This window comes from Bubalus kerabau, chromosome 18 (assembly GCF_029407905.1).
Source record: "Bubalus kerabau isolate K-KA32 ecotype Philippines breed swamp buffalo chromosome 18, PCC_UOA_SB_1v2, whole genome shotgun sequence".
NCBI lineage: Eukaryota > Metazoa > Chordata > Mammalia > Artiodactyla > Bovidae > Bubalus > Bubalus kerabau.
In genome coordinates this window covers 43,440,814-43,457,583 of record NC_073641.1, presented here as the reverse complement: position 1 = coordinate 43,457,583, position 16,770 = coordinate 43,440,814, and the positions used below count along the sequence as shown (strand labels likewise).

General features: G+C 46.0%; 1 protein-coding gene across 19 annotated transcripts in view; it reads left to right on the top strand.

Annotated features, from left to right (window-relative positions):
- The window catches only part of PDZD2 (PDZ domain containing 2), a 216,348-nt gene that overhangs the window by 126,366 nt on the left and 73,212 nt on the right, over window positions 1–16,770 (top strand). For all 19 annotated transcript variants that reach the window (XM_055555293.1, XM_055555297.1, XM_055555296.1 and 16 more), the window contains 2 exons: window positions 1,921–2,053; window positions 7,395–7,544. In XM_055555293.1, the coding sequence (XP_055411268.1) occupies window positions 1,921–2,053; window positions 7,395–7,544 (283 nt within the window). The remainder of the gene's footprint in view (window positions 1–1,920; window positions 2,054–7,394; window positions 7,545–16,770) is intronic.

Below are 16,770 nucleotides of genomic sequence, written 5' to 3'. Positions count from 1 at the left end.
GAGAAGAGATTAACTGCAGGCGTCACTTATTTGGGTGGCGGTAATTACTGAAGGTTTAAGACCTTAGGTAGTTCATATCCAGAAGAGCATCATCACACTTCCCAAAGGATAGCTGCTTTAAAGAATTCTCATCAGATAGCCATTTCCCCATTACTCCTAGGTCTTTGGAAAGTTGGCAATTAGGAAATTCCTGTGCCCAGAGCTGAGCTTAAATAGAACTGTTCTTATCCATTTTTCAAGTGAGCCACTTTTTAACAGGTCTCACCATTTTCTTACACCCCTAACCTGTATGTGTGTATGTGTCTGGGTGTCTAATTCACATGTGGGGCATTCTAGGTAATAACTGGAGCTGAGAAAGATGGGATCAAAGAGGAAAATAAGAGGAACAGAGATGTGGATGGCTTGACGGTGGTGTGGATAAGTAAACCCAAGGACACTGGCCCTGACCACTGTGTTCTCCAGTATTCCTGAATGCCTCTCTTTCAGAGAGCTTGCCCTCATGCCTCCTTGAGCTTCCAGTGTGCTTATTCACCATGGTTTCCCTCTTTCTCTTCTCTTTCCATCCCAAGCATCTACTGTGATACTTAGCATTTCTCTGCTTTAGGGATTTTTGAAGGACAGAAAGCAGAGATTGTCAGCAATCTCTCATGCCTCCTGTCTTCTGTTAAAGCCTAAATTCATAGAAAAGATAATGATACATGCCCTAGAGGACAGAGAGAGAAAATGGTGAGGGAGAGGAGGAGAGGGAAGTTGGTTAATTCATTGAAAGCAAGCAAGGAGGAGAGAGTCTACAGACTGGAGAGAAAAACACTGGGGTCAATCTGTGTGAGAGACAAGCGTGAGTGCCACCCTTGAATCCTGGGTGCTGATGCAAAGCCTCCAGAGGGGATGGTGGGACCTGGGCTTTGGGACTCTCAACTTCACCCAATTTCCCATCTCATATTTAGCAGTGGGGATGAAGAGCCTCTGGCTGCTTTGGGATCATGGGATACCAGGCCATTGGAGGCTCAGTTGGCACCCACAGAACTGTTGACCCCCTATGACTGACGAGGCTCTGTAACCGTCTGTCCCCTGAAGCTCTGTAGGGCAGGCAGACCCCGTGGTGACTGGACCTCCTTCCAGCCCAGTAGGAAGGAAGCTCCAATTCCTTCACTTAATTTAAAGGAAACAGAGAGGACACATTTGCATGCCTGTGATGTACACCGGGTCTGTTCCCTGCAACAGCAGTAACTTAGGCAGTTTCTTTGTTCATTTTTCCGTTCATCCACCTGCTTATGGAGCTTGGTGGCAGAGACACAAGGAGGAAGGGGGCAGTTTGAGACTTGACCCTCAAGGCCCCATGACTCTTAGGCACGCGGGTTACAGACACATGAGGTGCAGGGTCTCAGGTGCCACAGAGGAAATCCTGGCAACAGTGTGTGACCTGGGGAGAGAGGGACGGGTGTTAGGGAAGGATTCCTGGTGAGCTGCGGATACCTTTTTCTTCTGGGGCTCAGCTCAGAGACTCAGCTGATGACTCAGTCACAAGGGCAGGATGGCAGGTAGGACTGAGAAAAGAAAGACTTAAGTATCCTAAAGATTTGGGGTCTCGATTCCTCTCCATCATGTCTCCATCTGCATGGGAGGTGTTTCATTGACATTGATGTAGGATATGGTGGTAACTTATGATCGTGCCTGTAACTAAGGGACCATCTGAAATCGTAAAGCTCCTAGTCTCTGCTAACTGGGCATCTGGACCCTGACAGAAGGATGAGCGGTCCCACCCCAGCCGTCCCCATCTTCCATACTCCTCTGTAGCCCATTTTGGACTGTCCCCTTCTGACAACCCTCCCCAACTCCAGGAAGATGGCCCTTCCCAAGCCTAGAACATCTTGACGAGGGATTTTTTTTTTTTTTTTTTTCCCGTCTCCATTTCCTCAGGGATGGCAGACTATCCTTAGGAGATGAGCTGCTGGTAATCAATGGTCACTTACTAGTCGGGCTCTCCCACGAGGAAGCTGTGGCCATTCTTCGCTCAGCCACTGGAGTGGTTCAGCTGGTGGTGGCCAGCAAGGTAGGTGAATTTGTTTGTTTTGTAAAATATTTTGAATGGCAGTGGTAGATTTGGTTGTGAGCCCTCCGCATGAACCCCCTCACCCCTGCCCCCTAACACATGCATACTCCCCTTTGTTTGGGCCAGGCAAATAGCCATGATTCTGCAGTGCAATCCCACAAGGGGCCCTGAGCTTAAGGGCATTTAATCATCTTGGCATCTTTTAAGAGTCTTTATAGGTATATCTGGGCTTCTCTGGTAGCTCAGCTGGTAAAGAATCCGCCTGCAAAGCGGGAGACCTGGGTTCAATCCCTGGGTTGGGAAGATCCCCTGGAGAAGGGAAAGGCTACCCACTCCAGCATTCTGGCCTGGAGAATTCCATGGACTAGGATGCAAAGAGTTGGACATGACTGAGAGACTTTCATGATAGGTTTATCTGGGAGATTAAAAAGCAACAAAAGGACTAGGGAAAAGGGATGAATGGGAGAAAAGACAGGATAGAGAGAGTAGCAACTGGCCCAAGGGGAAACCAAGGAGGAGATGTGGAAGCAGGGACGGGAGGGAGGTGATGCGCCTCTGGAGATGCGCACCTTCTAGGACCTGCAGGAAGGAGGTTGGGACGGCATGGGCAGGCTGCAGGCCCGGGCTCTGATCCCCGGCAGCACACAGCATCGGTGCTGGAGGAAGCCTTGTGAACCTTGCTTGTCCAGCTACGCCCCCTCCCATCCTCCTCAATTTTACAAATGACCCAGCGAGACAGAGCTTCCGAGGGGGCCTTGATGCAGCTGGCAGTGCCGGGACCCTGACTCTTGCTGTGACGCCGAGTCTGGCCATGCCCTCTGTCTGGATGCCACCTCTTCTTCACGAGGCCTCAGGCTGGGGCTCCTTTCACCCCCACCCACCAGAGCATGTGAAACTAGTGCTGAGATCTGGGACCCCCATCTGCTCTCTCCAGGGTCTTGCCAGCCTTAGAACGCTGCAGAGAGGCAGTGGGATACCGCGGCTGCGGGACCAGGGGAGGAACAAGGGCTGTCTGGGTTCTGCTCCATTGTCTGATGAGATAGTGACATCCATGAGCCCAGGGGAGAGCCCTCAGGACTTGGGGGCTAGTGCAGTGGAGCCACGGGGCTTCTTTCCAGTTCATCCTGGATCCAACGCAGGGGAGCACTGGTGTGAGCCACCCCATCCTTAACCCTTCCCAGCAATAGCTCTCACCAGGATGGCTGATTTCCCCCAGTTATCCTTGATGTTACTTTTGAACCCTGCATCCACAGGTTTTTATTTATTTTCCTTCTTAGATTTTGTGTGCTCAATCACGTCCGACTCTGCAACCCCATGGACTGTAGCCTGCCAGGCTCCCCTGTCCATGAGATTTCTCAGGCAAGAATACTGAAGTGGGTTGCCGTTACCTCCTCCAGGGGATCTTTCCAACTGTATCTCTTGTGTCTCCTGTGTTGGCAGGCAGATTCTTTACCACTAGCACCTCCTAGGTTTAATAAATAGGTGAGTATTTTGAGTCATCTGAAAAATCTACTTTCTCCCTTTATGCTTCGCTGGTGGCTCAACTGGTAAAGAATCCACCTGCAATGCAGGAGACCTGGGTTTGATTCCTGGGTTAGGAAGATCCCCTGGAGAAGGGAACAGCTACCCACTCCAGTATTCTAGCTGGAGAATTCCATGAACTGTATAGTCCATGGAGTCACAAAGAGTCAGACACGACTGAGCAACTTTCACTTTCTCCTTTATACCATGTACCCCAAATCCTGCTTCCAACCAGAATTCAGAGCTTGGCAGAGACTTGGCAGGAAGATCTGACGCTGAAGCCCTGGAGGCAGGAATTGAGACCTTCTCCATTCATACACCCCATCTTCACCTCCCAGAGGTGCTGTGGGCATCCTCTTCCTAGGGGTGGGGCAGGAGCAAAGCCAGGGATGCTCTCGGTCAGCCTGGTGGATCCCACAAGGAGGGAAAGGCTGAAACAAATTCCCCATTTGACCAGATGTGGTGGGAATTTGAAAAGCATTATTGGTTCTTACGCACACACACACCCCACCTCCCCAAGCTTGCAGCTTAACCACGCAGGGGTCTCTGCACAGGCATTAAAGCATGTCCACCAGACCTTTATTTCTGGACTGACTTCTTTCTCCTACTAGTTTGGAAAGTGGGAAAGAAATCTCTTCTATGCCAGTCATTATACATAAACGACACAAAGAAAATACAAAAACAAAAAACGACCCCTTGTGGGTATAACTAGTGATTAAGGGGACGTGTGAGATTTTTGAAAACAGACATCGCTCATCCACTTAAAGGAAGAAAGACACTAACGTGCTGGCTACCACTGGGCGCCAGGCGCTTTATACCTACTGTCTCATTTAATTCTTAAAGTGAATCCTGTGAGAGAGCCATTAGTTCTTCTTATTCAGAAGATGAGATTAAAATCTAAGCAATCAGTTCATCTGTCCAGAGGTCATGCAGGCGGTGGGTGGCAGAAGCAGCTTTCATCCTGGGTCCGCTGGCCGTCAGAGTTTCATGCTACCCCTCAGTCACGTAAGATATAAAGGAATCCAGAGCCTGTGGTGTTAGAACAAGGTTATGTGTTCCTGCCAGAGGCTGTGACATTTTGGGATGCTTGCTGAGGTCTTCGTAGGGCTGAGCAGCATCCAGAGCTGAGGAACAGGCATCCATTCTGGTTTTCAGTCTGTTGGCTCTTGGCCATCTGTCCAGAGCTACGGCCCTAAGGCTGACCAGCCCTCAGAGCTTTCTCCTCCTCCCCACTTGCTTCACCTACAACTAAGCCATACACGCTACTGCAGCAGCTGCCAGCTGTTTGCTCCTGAACTTACTCTGCTCCGTCCAAGGTGCTCATCCGTGGAGAAAAAGCACCTGAGTGTTAGGCACAGCTTGACTTCTGTTCCTCTTCTTTATCCCAAAGAACAAGTCATCTACAGACTTCAGTTCTGCCTTTACATTCAAAGAGAAAAGAATAAAAAAACTTTTGACTTGTCACATATAAGGAATAATAAAAAAATCTAAATTATTGTTGCAGATAAGCATCACCTTGTGACAGAACTTAACTGGCATTGTTTTAGAAATATCACAGTTACTGTCTTCTGAAAAGGATGTCTCGTGTTTCCGCACCGTATGTCATTTGTGTATAAGAGAGGAGCTTAGAAAGTTTTTGCTGAATGAATAAACTCGGAATGTCCTAGTTCATCTTGAGATTCCTGGAAGTACATGCATAGCAACACGGATTTCTCTTATGCACTGTCTCTTTTTTGTTTCACTCTTGGTTTTTATTTACAAGAAATATGTATTCATTGTATCTAATGTAGAAAACCCAGAAAAAAAGGATAGAGAAGAAAAACATGATAAAATGTCTAATATTGCCCATGGTGCCATCCACTAACTGGCGTTTCCTTCCAGACAGGAGCACGTTTCCTTTTAAATGGAGTCAAACACAAGGAGACTGACTGTACCTGCAGGCAGTCCCACCAGGATTCAGGGCAGCACTGCCCTTTAAAAGCCGTGTATCTTGAGCAAGTTGGTGCTTCTTTCGAAATCTCGCTTGTGCAGTGAGAATCAATAACTGCTTCATGGGATGTTAGGAAGATCAAATGAAGGATAAAGATCTCTAAACAATGTAGTTGGTCACAGTGAGCACTTGCAGAAATGTGTCTTTATGGTTTTCATATTGTATCCAGGTTATTGTTACATCTGTTATTAATATGGTTCTTACATATTATTTTTAACCTGCTTTTTCACTAACCTGCTGAAAGAGCTCTTTCCACATCAGGAAATGTATATCTGGATCAGCATTTTTAATGACAGTGGCGTATTCTATCTTGTGGCTGTTGTGGAATTTACTCAACAGTTGGAACTTTCACTCTTTTAAGCTTTCTGCTATTAATAGTTGAGCAGAACTGACATCACAGAAGAGGATTCAGCTCACTTTGTCGCAAATAACTCTTTTTCCTTTCCTTGGGCAAGGTCTGAAAGTATGGTAGTCACAAATTACTGATCTAAGATGAGTGAGGTTCAGGTACCTTGCAGGAGTGGAATCCACGTCGAACTAGGAACAAACATCGCTGTCACCAGGTGCCAACTCACTGGTAGTTTGTAATGTCCCTTTTATAAGCTGGGTATTCTTTGTTGTTCTATCTTCTGTCATCCCCCAAGGAATATGATGATCAAAACTTTCCACGTTTCCTTCCTGGTAGAAATCGCTGGTGTGGCAGCAAGAGGAGAGGGCGCGTTGCTCTTTCATTCTGGCCTCAGATCAGCCCTGTATCCCTGGTCCCTGGCCTCACGTGCCATGTCCTTCCCCAGGAGAGCTCTCAGCACCCGTGCGTGCCTCGTTTGTCCTTGAGATTGTCATGCGGCCTCATGGATCTTGCCTGCACCGCACACCCATTCTGACTTTATCTGTGTCTAGGAAGGAAGGGCTGTGTTAATGAAGCCCCCTTTGGAGTCTAATCTTAATAGAATGTGATTCCATGCATTTCTGTTGTCCTTTAAAAGTTGTTCAAGGACTGCTTTCATGGTAGACATTATCGGTCTCCACTCTCATTGCGATTCAGTAAATGATCTAATCTTTCTAACCAACAGGGGCTTGTGAGATGAGCAGTGAGCGAGAGGAGAATATAGTGGATGTTTGAGCTTTGAGCTCGACCTGGGGACATAGCGCTGAGTAGACATGGTTTGGGGAACTCTCAGACAAAAAGCGAGATAGACGAATAAGTTACATACCCACAGTGAGGCAGTAAACGGTAGAGGACGTGAGAGGAGAAATGTGGGACTCCAGGAAGGCTTGCAAGAGAGGACGCTCAAGCTTTGCCTCAAGAGGTCTTAGTCTTGGGAAGAAGAGTAGTCTAGGCAGGGGAGCTGCTGGTGAAAGAGGAAGCATGGCTGGGGAGAGCCTGGCGTGTTTGAAAGTCAGGGTGGCTTGAATGGAAGGGAGGCTTAGAGGGGAGAATGGAGGCAGGTGAGTTTGGAGAGCTGGGCAGAGGCCAAATCTCTGATGTTGGCCTGCCAATAAGGGAGTTTAAATTACATCCTGAAAGTAAGACGGCAGTGGAGGGGTGGGGTGGGAGGGAATCGAAGGATCTTAAGTTCAGGGAGCTTAGATTACTCATAGAAACATTCACCTAAGAAACACTGATTCATCAAAGGAAAAAAAACTCAAGGTTTAAATTGGCTCTGTACCCCTGACATGTGCATTCACCTCGCACACCTGGAAATGTGAACATATACTCCATGTAGTCATTGGACTGGGAACACGTGGCCACCCACGGTTGACTCCGCTGTGTTTCCTTGACCTTGATATAGCAGGGTAATTCACAGGCGTCTCATTGTTTCCCCACAGGAGAACTCTGCCGAGGACCTCCTGAGGCTGACATCTAAGAGTCTGCCTGACCTGACCAGCTCCACAGAGGACGTGTCCTCTTGGACCGACAACGAAGACCAGGAGCCAGACGAAGAGGAAGGCACCGGCTCACCTTCCGTCCAGAGAGCAGTAAGTGCACCTGTGCTCTGCCGGGATGCTCTGCTGGGACGATGTTCTGCCAAAGACTTGGGTACCAGGGCCAGAGATAAAAGCTTGGGATAGACATTATGGTCCAGACCAGGATGGGAGAGAACCACAGTGGATCTTTTTATTTTTCTTTTTTTTTTTGTTAGAATCATCCATAAAAATCTATGAAGGTAATACTTCGCGTTTAAGAAAAAACAATTGGCACCATACCCCTGGAAATAAGAGAGCAATTGGTACTGAGTTCAGTGCATGTATCAACTTCTAGGGTGTCTAATAATATGCCAAGGATTTTATTGCTATTTCTTGATACAGTATTTGAAAATTATTGCTTGTGAAGTTGAGCTTAGACGGAGAGATGTCTGGTTGCAAGTGGAATGTTAAAGTAACACAGCACCCATTCAGGCGAACTTGCATGGATGTATCTCCCAGTTTTAATGAAATGAGGACTTTGCGCTTGGCTCGTGGCTCTTCCTCACACAGCCTGTGGCCCTTCACGCCCTCGTGTGCTGCCCCCCGCCCCCGCCGTGTGGTCTGGCAGAGTCGGGAGGGCTGTGGTTAACTGTGGTTGCAGTGCAGCTCTGTGGTCTCCTCTTCATTTCCCGCATCTTACAGATAGCCCATATTTAGTGTAAAACCTTGTTAGTTGTCATTCCCATCCATCCAGGCCTGGGGAGGGTCCCTTCTTTCTGCCATTTGGATCTCTTACTCCTTCCCAGTAGCACTGAGCCTTGGCAGCATGGTAAGCATTGGGAAGTTAGTCTTGTCTGTAATTAGGCCTTAGAAGACAGCAACACAAAATGTATCTCTTCTCCCATTTGTATAATTGTTGTTGTTGCTTAGTAACTCAGTTGTGTCTGACTCTCTTTGACCCCATGGACTACAGAACACCAGGTTTCTCTATCCTTCGCCATCTCCTGGAGTTTGCTCAGACTCATGTCCATTGGGCTTCCCTGGTGGCTCAGCTGATAAAGAGTCTGCTTGCAGTGCGGGAGACCTGGGTTCGATCCCTGGGTTGGGGAAATCCCCCAGAGAAGGGAATGGCCACCCACTCCAGTATTCTAGTATTCTGGCCTAGAGAATTCCATGGACTATACAGTCGCCAAGGGTCAGACACGACTGAGCAACTTTCACTTCACTTCATGTCCATTGAGTCAGTGATGCCATTCAACCATCTCATCCTCTTTTGTCCCCTTCTTCTCCTGCCTCCTGTCTTTCCCAGCATCAGAGTCTTTTCCAATGAGTTGGCTCTTTACATCAGGTGGCCAAAGTATTGGAGCTTCAGTTTATCATCAGTCCTTCCAATCAATATTCAGAATTGATTTCCTTTAGGATTGACTGGTTTGATCTCCTTGCAGTTCAAGGGACTCTCAAGAGTCTTCTCCAGCACCACAGTTTGAAAGCATCAGTTCTTCAGTGCTCAGCCTTTTTTATGGTTCAACTCTCACATCTATACAACTATTTATATTATAATATGATAATTTAAGAAAGAAAAAGTTACTTTTTCCTTTTCTTTTTTATCACTAGAGTTCCAGGGCCACTAAACTATGGTTGTGCAGATTGTGGACTGCACAAAGGTACCACATCTGAAGGAGCACCACTTACATCATAAATATCATAGGCTTTTGTGTTTATGAGGACAGTTTTCTGGAAGATGGCAATAAATTTTGTTCTAACAAAATCAGTACATTAAGACAACTTTCCAGTAAACAAAGGAAAACATCTTGAAGAAGGTGTGGGGGGGTGTGTGTGTGTTAGTCAGTCACTCAATCATGTCCAACTCTTTGTGACCCCATGGACTGTAGCCTGCCAGGCTCCTCTGTCCATGGGATTCTCCAGGCAAGAATACTGGAGTGGGTTGCCATTTCCTTCTCTTCTCCCTGACCCAGGGATCAAACCTATACCTCTTACGTCTCATGCATTGGCAGGTAGATTGCTTTACCACTGCACCACCTGGGAAACCCTCCAGAATATATCCTATCTATATTAAATCTCTTAGCTCTCATACCAGGACCATGTGGCTTTCCCGTGAACTACTTGTCACATTTAGATTTGTGCTTATTTGATTAAAATCTGTTTCTCCCATCTAACTGTGAACTCCATGCGATGTGGGAACATGATGTCTGGTTTGGGTTCCCAGTGAATCCCTAGAATTTAGCCAGTACATCTGGTGCTGGGTTATAAATAACTTAATACATTTAAAAACAAACAACAGGACAAGCATTCACTTAAAACTAATGAAAAAATGACAACAAAATCTAACTAGGTTTATCCACCACAAACATTATGGTTATGCCCCTGGCTCATAGCTGACCATATCCTAGCAGCCTCAAAGGGCTGATATCAACATTTCAGCCCCTACAGGGGTGACTTACAGAGACAGATGGCTCTCTGGATAAGCCTGGAACTGTCTGAATATCCTGTGTCTCTTCTCCCGCTATTGTGTGCCCACCCTTCAAGGCCAGGATCTTTCTGAGCCTGCCCATCCTCCTGTGACCTCCTCCCCAGCCCCCAGCACTGTCCATTCCCTGTTGGCACAGCGGTCACCCTCCACACAGAAGGCGTACGGAGTGTGTGGCAGTCCAGCCGTAAACTGTTCAACTCCAGCCTGACTCTGAAGTCCCACCTTTCTAACCAGACATGGCTCTCCAGCCCACAGTTTTTCCCCTCACACGCCCACAATCTGGAGGGCTCGATCCCACTGCCCTGCCCAACTCAGCCAGCTCTCAGTGGAGAGTCGAGTAAGCTCAGGGTGTAAAGACAGGAAAAGTCTGCAACACACCCTCACCTCCTCTGATAAGGGCCAGGGCGAGTATGTGGCCCAATAGTCTATGGAGAGGTTATAATCACATGTTTTAAAATTTCATAATTCATAATCTCTTGCTGAAAAATCCAAGGAATTATTTGTCTAGAATTTTTTTTACACTAAATACTGCTCTAAACATTAGCCATGACATATATTAAATGTATTACATGTTATATACGTTTATTTAAATTATAACTTAGACTTATTGTAGTTTTATAAATTATAACGCTTTTTATAAAATGTATTTATGTAATATATACTTCCCTGGTGGCTCAATGGTAAGGAATCTGCCTGCCAAGCGAGAGATGCAGGTTCAATCCCTGGGTCAGGAAGATCCCCTGGAGATGGAAATGGCAACCCTCTCCAGTATTCTTGCTTAAATAATCCTATGGACAGAGGAGCCTGGTGGGCTACAGTCCACGGGGTTACAAGAGAGTTGGACGTAATTTAGCAACTAAATAACAATTTATGTAAAATATATGTATAGTATAACTCATAATTTATGGGTTAAATGAGTTGTTCTAATTTCAAGAGTAATGTTTCTACTATATAAGTGGTTTTTGGTTCCCCCATCCCCAAGAAAACCTCACAAATAAAATACAAATCACCCATAGTCGTACTATTGAAAGATAGTAGGATTTAACATTTTACTATGCTTTTCAAGTTGATTTTAAGCATATATATATTTTTAACTGACCTTATATTGACAACTTATGAAGCTTGCTATGGTCTTAATGATAGAATCATAAACATCTCCCCAAAGCATGATTTATAATGGCTAACATTTTATAACATGGATATGCCATAATTTATTTTACTAATTTTCTACCAAAAATTCCATTTACATCTATCACATGTGTATTTTATTTTTAAAATCATAAAGAATTCTTCATGGAACATGATTGTCCATGTAGCCCTCTGCACATTTCTCGTTTTCTTATTTGCTTCAATGGCTTGTAGCAGTAGAATTGCGTAATTAAACGTTTTCTCCAGAGAGGTTATGCTAATTTACATTTCTAGCAGTGCCTGGGGCCTGTCATTGCCAATAACATTATCTTAAAAGTTTACAAATTAATCACATTTTGTTGTATATGTTTGTTGTGTATGCTTACTGCAGTTTTGCCAAAGGACTTTCAATGTGTTCTGTGCTAACACACTTTATTTGGGAAACTTGAGGTTGCTTTTAAGAAGAAACAGATGACTGAGCAGTAGTCCCCCCCAAGTACACATATTTCAGAGCTGTACTTCTGGGTACAGCTTTCTCCATCATGTCACCTCCAGCTCGCAAATGCAAATCCCGAACCCCTTATCGTCGGTGGAGAAACCGGCACTGACCTTCCTTGACTGTTAGTTCTGCCTCCTCTGTGCTCCAGACACCCCTCACCTCACCTCACCTTCTGTCCACACCCCTCACAAAACATCACAGAGAAGCGACACCAGCCTTCTTCCCTGGCTTGTCATCCTTGCCTGAATGCCCACCGTCTGTCAGCCACTCCCTTGAGCTCTGGTTTCAAGCCAGATGACCTGGGTATGAGACAAGAGTCCTGCAGGGCCAGGAAGTAAGCACATGACATTTTCCCAACTTCACAGTCTTCCCAGAATCTCCTGCTGGGCCTTCTCAAGGTGCTGAGCTACTGAGGAGGGGAGGGGGATAATTATTTTTTAGTTTTATGTTTATAATCCAAGACTGTTTTATGATCCTTAAACACTGGTGAACCACTTAGATGAAAGAAACTTGGTACTGTTCTAATCAACTAAATCACAAAGCTTTTTACTTCCCTGATGATAATGAGGAAACCTGCTGCCAAGTTCGACTCTGACTTTGACTCTTCCTGCACCTCTAAGTCGTGGATGCCCCAAGCACTTAAATGGAGCAAATGTAATACAAATGCTCAGGGTCTGCCATGAGCACCCCTGTGATCTATTTTTCATGGCTGCAATAAACAGCCATGAGATTTTCCCTTCAAAAAGCTCTAGCCATGCTTAGAATAGAGCCATATGCATGCTTAGAATAGAACCATATGGTGAGTATCAAGTGTGAGGAGTAAAGGCAGCAGAAAGAGAACTGGGATGGGACAGTGAAACCCACAGTCATTTGCATAATTGTCACCATCTCAGTGGGGTCTGCCTTCATTGAGGGGGTCCGCCCTCCCCTCCCTGCACCACATCTGATCTTAAAAACCTCCAGGTTGATCTCAGAAATAGCCAAGTCTAGTCCCCTCCCCTGTACTAACTGTGGTTCTGATCCACCCGATCGGTCATTCTTTCTCAAGTCCTTCTGCTCCGCTTTGTCTTCTGCCAGACGATGGTCATTTTTAAATGAGAGGCTGGCCATGTCGCTCGCTTTAAAGTCCTTCAAGGTGTCTCCGTCACGCTGACTTTAAAATCACAACTGCTTAACGTGAAGCCGTCAGATCCAGCCTGCCTATGCTTCCTTTCCTTCTGTCTGTGCTCCTGGCAGACCTACACACACCCACACCCACACACACACACACACCTCTCCCTGGCACACTCCCAAACCTGCTACTCTCTGTTCCCCTGGCATTTAGCATTTGCTGTTTTCTAATTATTTGTTGCTACATATCTCTTTGGGGGTCTTCCCATCCCAAGGGGTCTTCCCATCCCAGGGGTCAAACCCAGGTCTCCCACATTGCGGGCAGATTTTTTACTGTCTGAGCCACCAGGGAAGCCCAGTCTCTTTGAGAGGAGAAAGAAAATATTTAAATTTATAAACTTTTGAAGTCAGGTATACCTCATTCCTAGAGGAGGGCATGGCAACCCATTCCAGTATTCTTGCCTGGAATCCCATGCACAGAGGAACCTGGAGCACCACGGTCCATGGGATCGCAAAGAGTCGGACACGACTGAGTGACTAACACTTTCACATAGTTGATTTACAATGTTGTGTTAATTTCTGCTTTACAGCAAAAGTCAGTTATACATGTATTTTTCATTTTCTTTTCCATTATGGTTTACCACAGGATATTGAATATAGTTTCTTGTGCTTTACAGTAGCAATTTGTTGTTTGTCCATCCTATATATAATAGTTTGCATCCAGTTCATCTTTTTTAAAATAAGATTTTTAAGGAAAAATATGTATCTGGCCTTCTGAGAGAGTGGCTATTTTTAAAATGAGGAGTAGAAAAAGGGTTTTAACATAACAGTGTGTGGAATGAGTGATCCCTCCTTTTAAGTGATTAGGAACCTGTCTTACCCTTTTTATATTTTTAACAAACAAAAATGAAAATGGAAGTAATGATTGTTGCTGCCAAATCTGCAATTGTTGGAGCTCTGCTGGGAAGATTTGTTTAGCACATCAATCAGCAGACCTGTATCCGGCTTCCTTTGGCATGAAGGGAATCAGTTCTAACATTTTTGGAATCCCCGGTTTGGAAAATCCTGGAGAACCTTTGGGTTTTTTAAGGTTAAAGAAGGAATAAAGGAGTTTGTCTCTCAAAAGGAAAGACGTGCCAAACTGGATCTTACGGTTCTGTAAGTCTGATGTGGGTGTTTGATTCTTTGTTTGTTGATGGCTTAGCCCTGAGGTGTGAGAAACTGAATCAGTCTTTTGGAAAAAGCAGCATCCTTGGGGAGGAGGGCGGGGGCCTATATATATATATATATATATATATATATATATATATATAAATATAATAATTAATATATTAATCTATATATGGAGAAAAAGGAGAGGCGCTGTTGGGTTTTATTTGCATTGAATGATTGATAAATTGGCTCTTGAGTGTTTCACTGAAGTGTGTGAGAGTGCCACTTCTGTTGGAGTCAGAGAGTGGGACTGCCTGATGTTTGGGGCCTGAGCTAGATCATTCTGGGGAATCAAACTTAAAGGCTAACGCAAGGGACAGTGAGCAGTGTGTGTAAACGTGCGATTAGTATTAAAGCAGGAAGGTCCTAGGGTCTGCCTGAAAAATCAGATCTTCACAGAGTGAAACTATTAATGCTGAGAGACACTGGCTCGGGGTCCTTGAGCTTTTTTTTTTAGAGGGGGGTACCTTTTTCTAAAATTCATTTATTTTTAATTGAAGGATAATTGCTTTACAATACTGTGTTGACTTCTGCCATACACCAACAGGAATCAGCCATGTCCCTGAGCTTTTTGTAAGGGGAGCAACTGTTTTTTGCTAAAGCCTTGAGGTGAAGGGTTTTTAGGCAGGCTGCTCAGATGGTCAGCGGTGGGCTCTGGTGCTGAGTCTCACGTCCCTTGAGCGCAGGGCAGTAGCAGCCACTGCTCAGAGAAGTCCTCTATCTGCCCCTGGGTCAGGAACAGTCTCCTTCTCCTTAGGCTTCCACTGTCTACTTATCTAACTTCAGGACTCACCTCCTCCAGGAAGTTTTCCTGGATGCAAATGTCCTTCATGCCTGTAATACATACTATATTTTCCTTCATGACCCTTATCACAGATTGTAAAGACATATGTATGCATGAGACTGCTCATTTAATATCATTCTCTCCCATGAGTGGAGGATCCACGGGACATGGCTCATGTCAGGTTTATTCACAGTCGACTCAGTTCGTATTGTGGATGGGTGTTTGGACAGGTGGGCGGACTGGTGAATGTTTGTTCCCTTTCTCCTTCCTTAATGCCGCTACATGCTCCTCACCATAAGACTTGGTTACCTTCTGTTGACTTGCCCGTCCTGCCCAGCACACCATGAATTTTAAATAGACTTGGTACCTAGTAGGCATTTACTGTTTGTGTCTGCCTCTCTCCCTTATGGGAGTTTCCATCTGGGATACAAATATCAGTGATACAGAAATTGTTTTTTTCCAAGTATAGCATTGGGAGAACAATGTCCCTTTCCTTAAAGTAGAATATCTCTGGAACCACCTCGTTAACAACTGAGTGTGTATGTGAAAGTCACTCAGCCATGTCCGATTCTTTGCGACCCCATGGACTATAAGTGAAAGTGAAGTCGCTCAATCATATCAGACTCCTAGCGACCCCATGGACTGCAGCCTACCAGGCCCCTCCATCCATGGGATTTTCCAGGCAAGAGTACTGGAGTGGGTTGCCATTGCCTTCTCTGGCCCATGGACTATAGAGTCTATGCAATTCTCCAGGCCAGAATGCTGGAGTGGGTAGCCATTCCCTTCCCCAGGGAATCTTGCCAACTCAGGGATCGAACCCAGGTCTTCCGCTTTGCAGGCAGATTCTTTACCAGCTGAGCCACCAGGGAAGCCCTAACAACGGAGAAGATTTTTCATTTTCTGTTTGGTTAAGCTTGGAAGGCTGCTAGCAGCTAGGAAGAGAATTTAGAAAAGGGAACTTCAAACAAACCAACTGCCATAAAAGATCGCCTGTCCCCAGGGAGTTGGTGAAGTGGTGGAATGTCAGTGGAAAGACTAGCCAGAAGGGCCCCAGGGAAGAAAGCACAGAACTCAAAGATGCAGCTTCTGGTACGTGGTAGCGTAAGGTGTCTGAGCCGCCAGGATCCTTGGGGTGGCTGCTCCGTACTTGGTGTTTTATAGGCTGGAAATTCACGGTGAGAGAGAAGACCGCTGAGCTTCTCTGAGAGCAAACCTGTCCCACTGGACAAGTCATGTTACAGCCAAGGCAGCGACGAGGGAAAAGCAGAAAGGCCCGAAAAGGTGAACGCACTTCACAAACACAGGAAGGGAAGAGCTGTGTGTAGCATACACGTACTCAGGGATCTCCGTGCTCGAGTGGATGTTAAAATGCACAGGGAGGGTGCAGTTTAGGCTGATCTGTCCCCAGGTCCCACCGTGGAAAGCCTGTTTGGCAGATCTGAGTGGGGACTGTTTTCAGAAGCTTCCCAGGTGATTCTGATGCTTACCCAGATTTTGAAAAGCAAACCTTTGAAAGATGGTAGCAGCTGTAGAAAGCAGCCAGTTTGACCACACACCTTTGTTGTTATTATTACTGTTCAGTTGCTCAGTCGTGTCTGCTCTTTATGACCTCATAGACTGCAGCACACCAGGCTTCCCTGTCCTTCACTATTTCCCAGAGTTGGCTCAAACTCATGTCCATTGAGTCAGTGATGCCATCCAACCATCTTATCCTCTGTTGCCCACTTCTCCTCCTGCCCTCAGTCTTTCCCAGAATCAGGGTCTTTTCCAGTGAGTTGGCTCTTCATATCAGGTGGCCAAAGTATTGGAACTTCAGCACCTTTGTTGGCCATATAGCAATTTCCAGGCGTGCCACAAAGTGGCAGGGCTCCTAAGACTCTCTTGACTGGGGGCCGGATGAGGCCCAGGTACCGATCTGTGCCTGGCCTTGAAATAAGAGGAGCTTTTAGGCTCCCTGCTGCCTCCGTCCTTCCTGCAGTTTGAGATGCAGAGAAAGGAGCTGTGGTGGTTGTGCTGCTTGTGGGAAACTTGGAAGCACAGATCCCCGAGCGCACACTGGATCCTTTGTGAACAC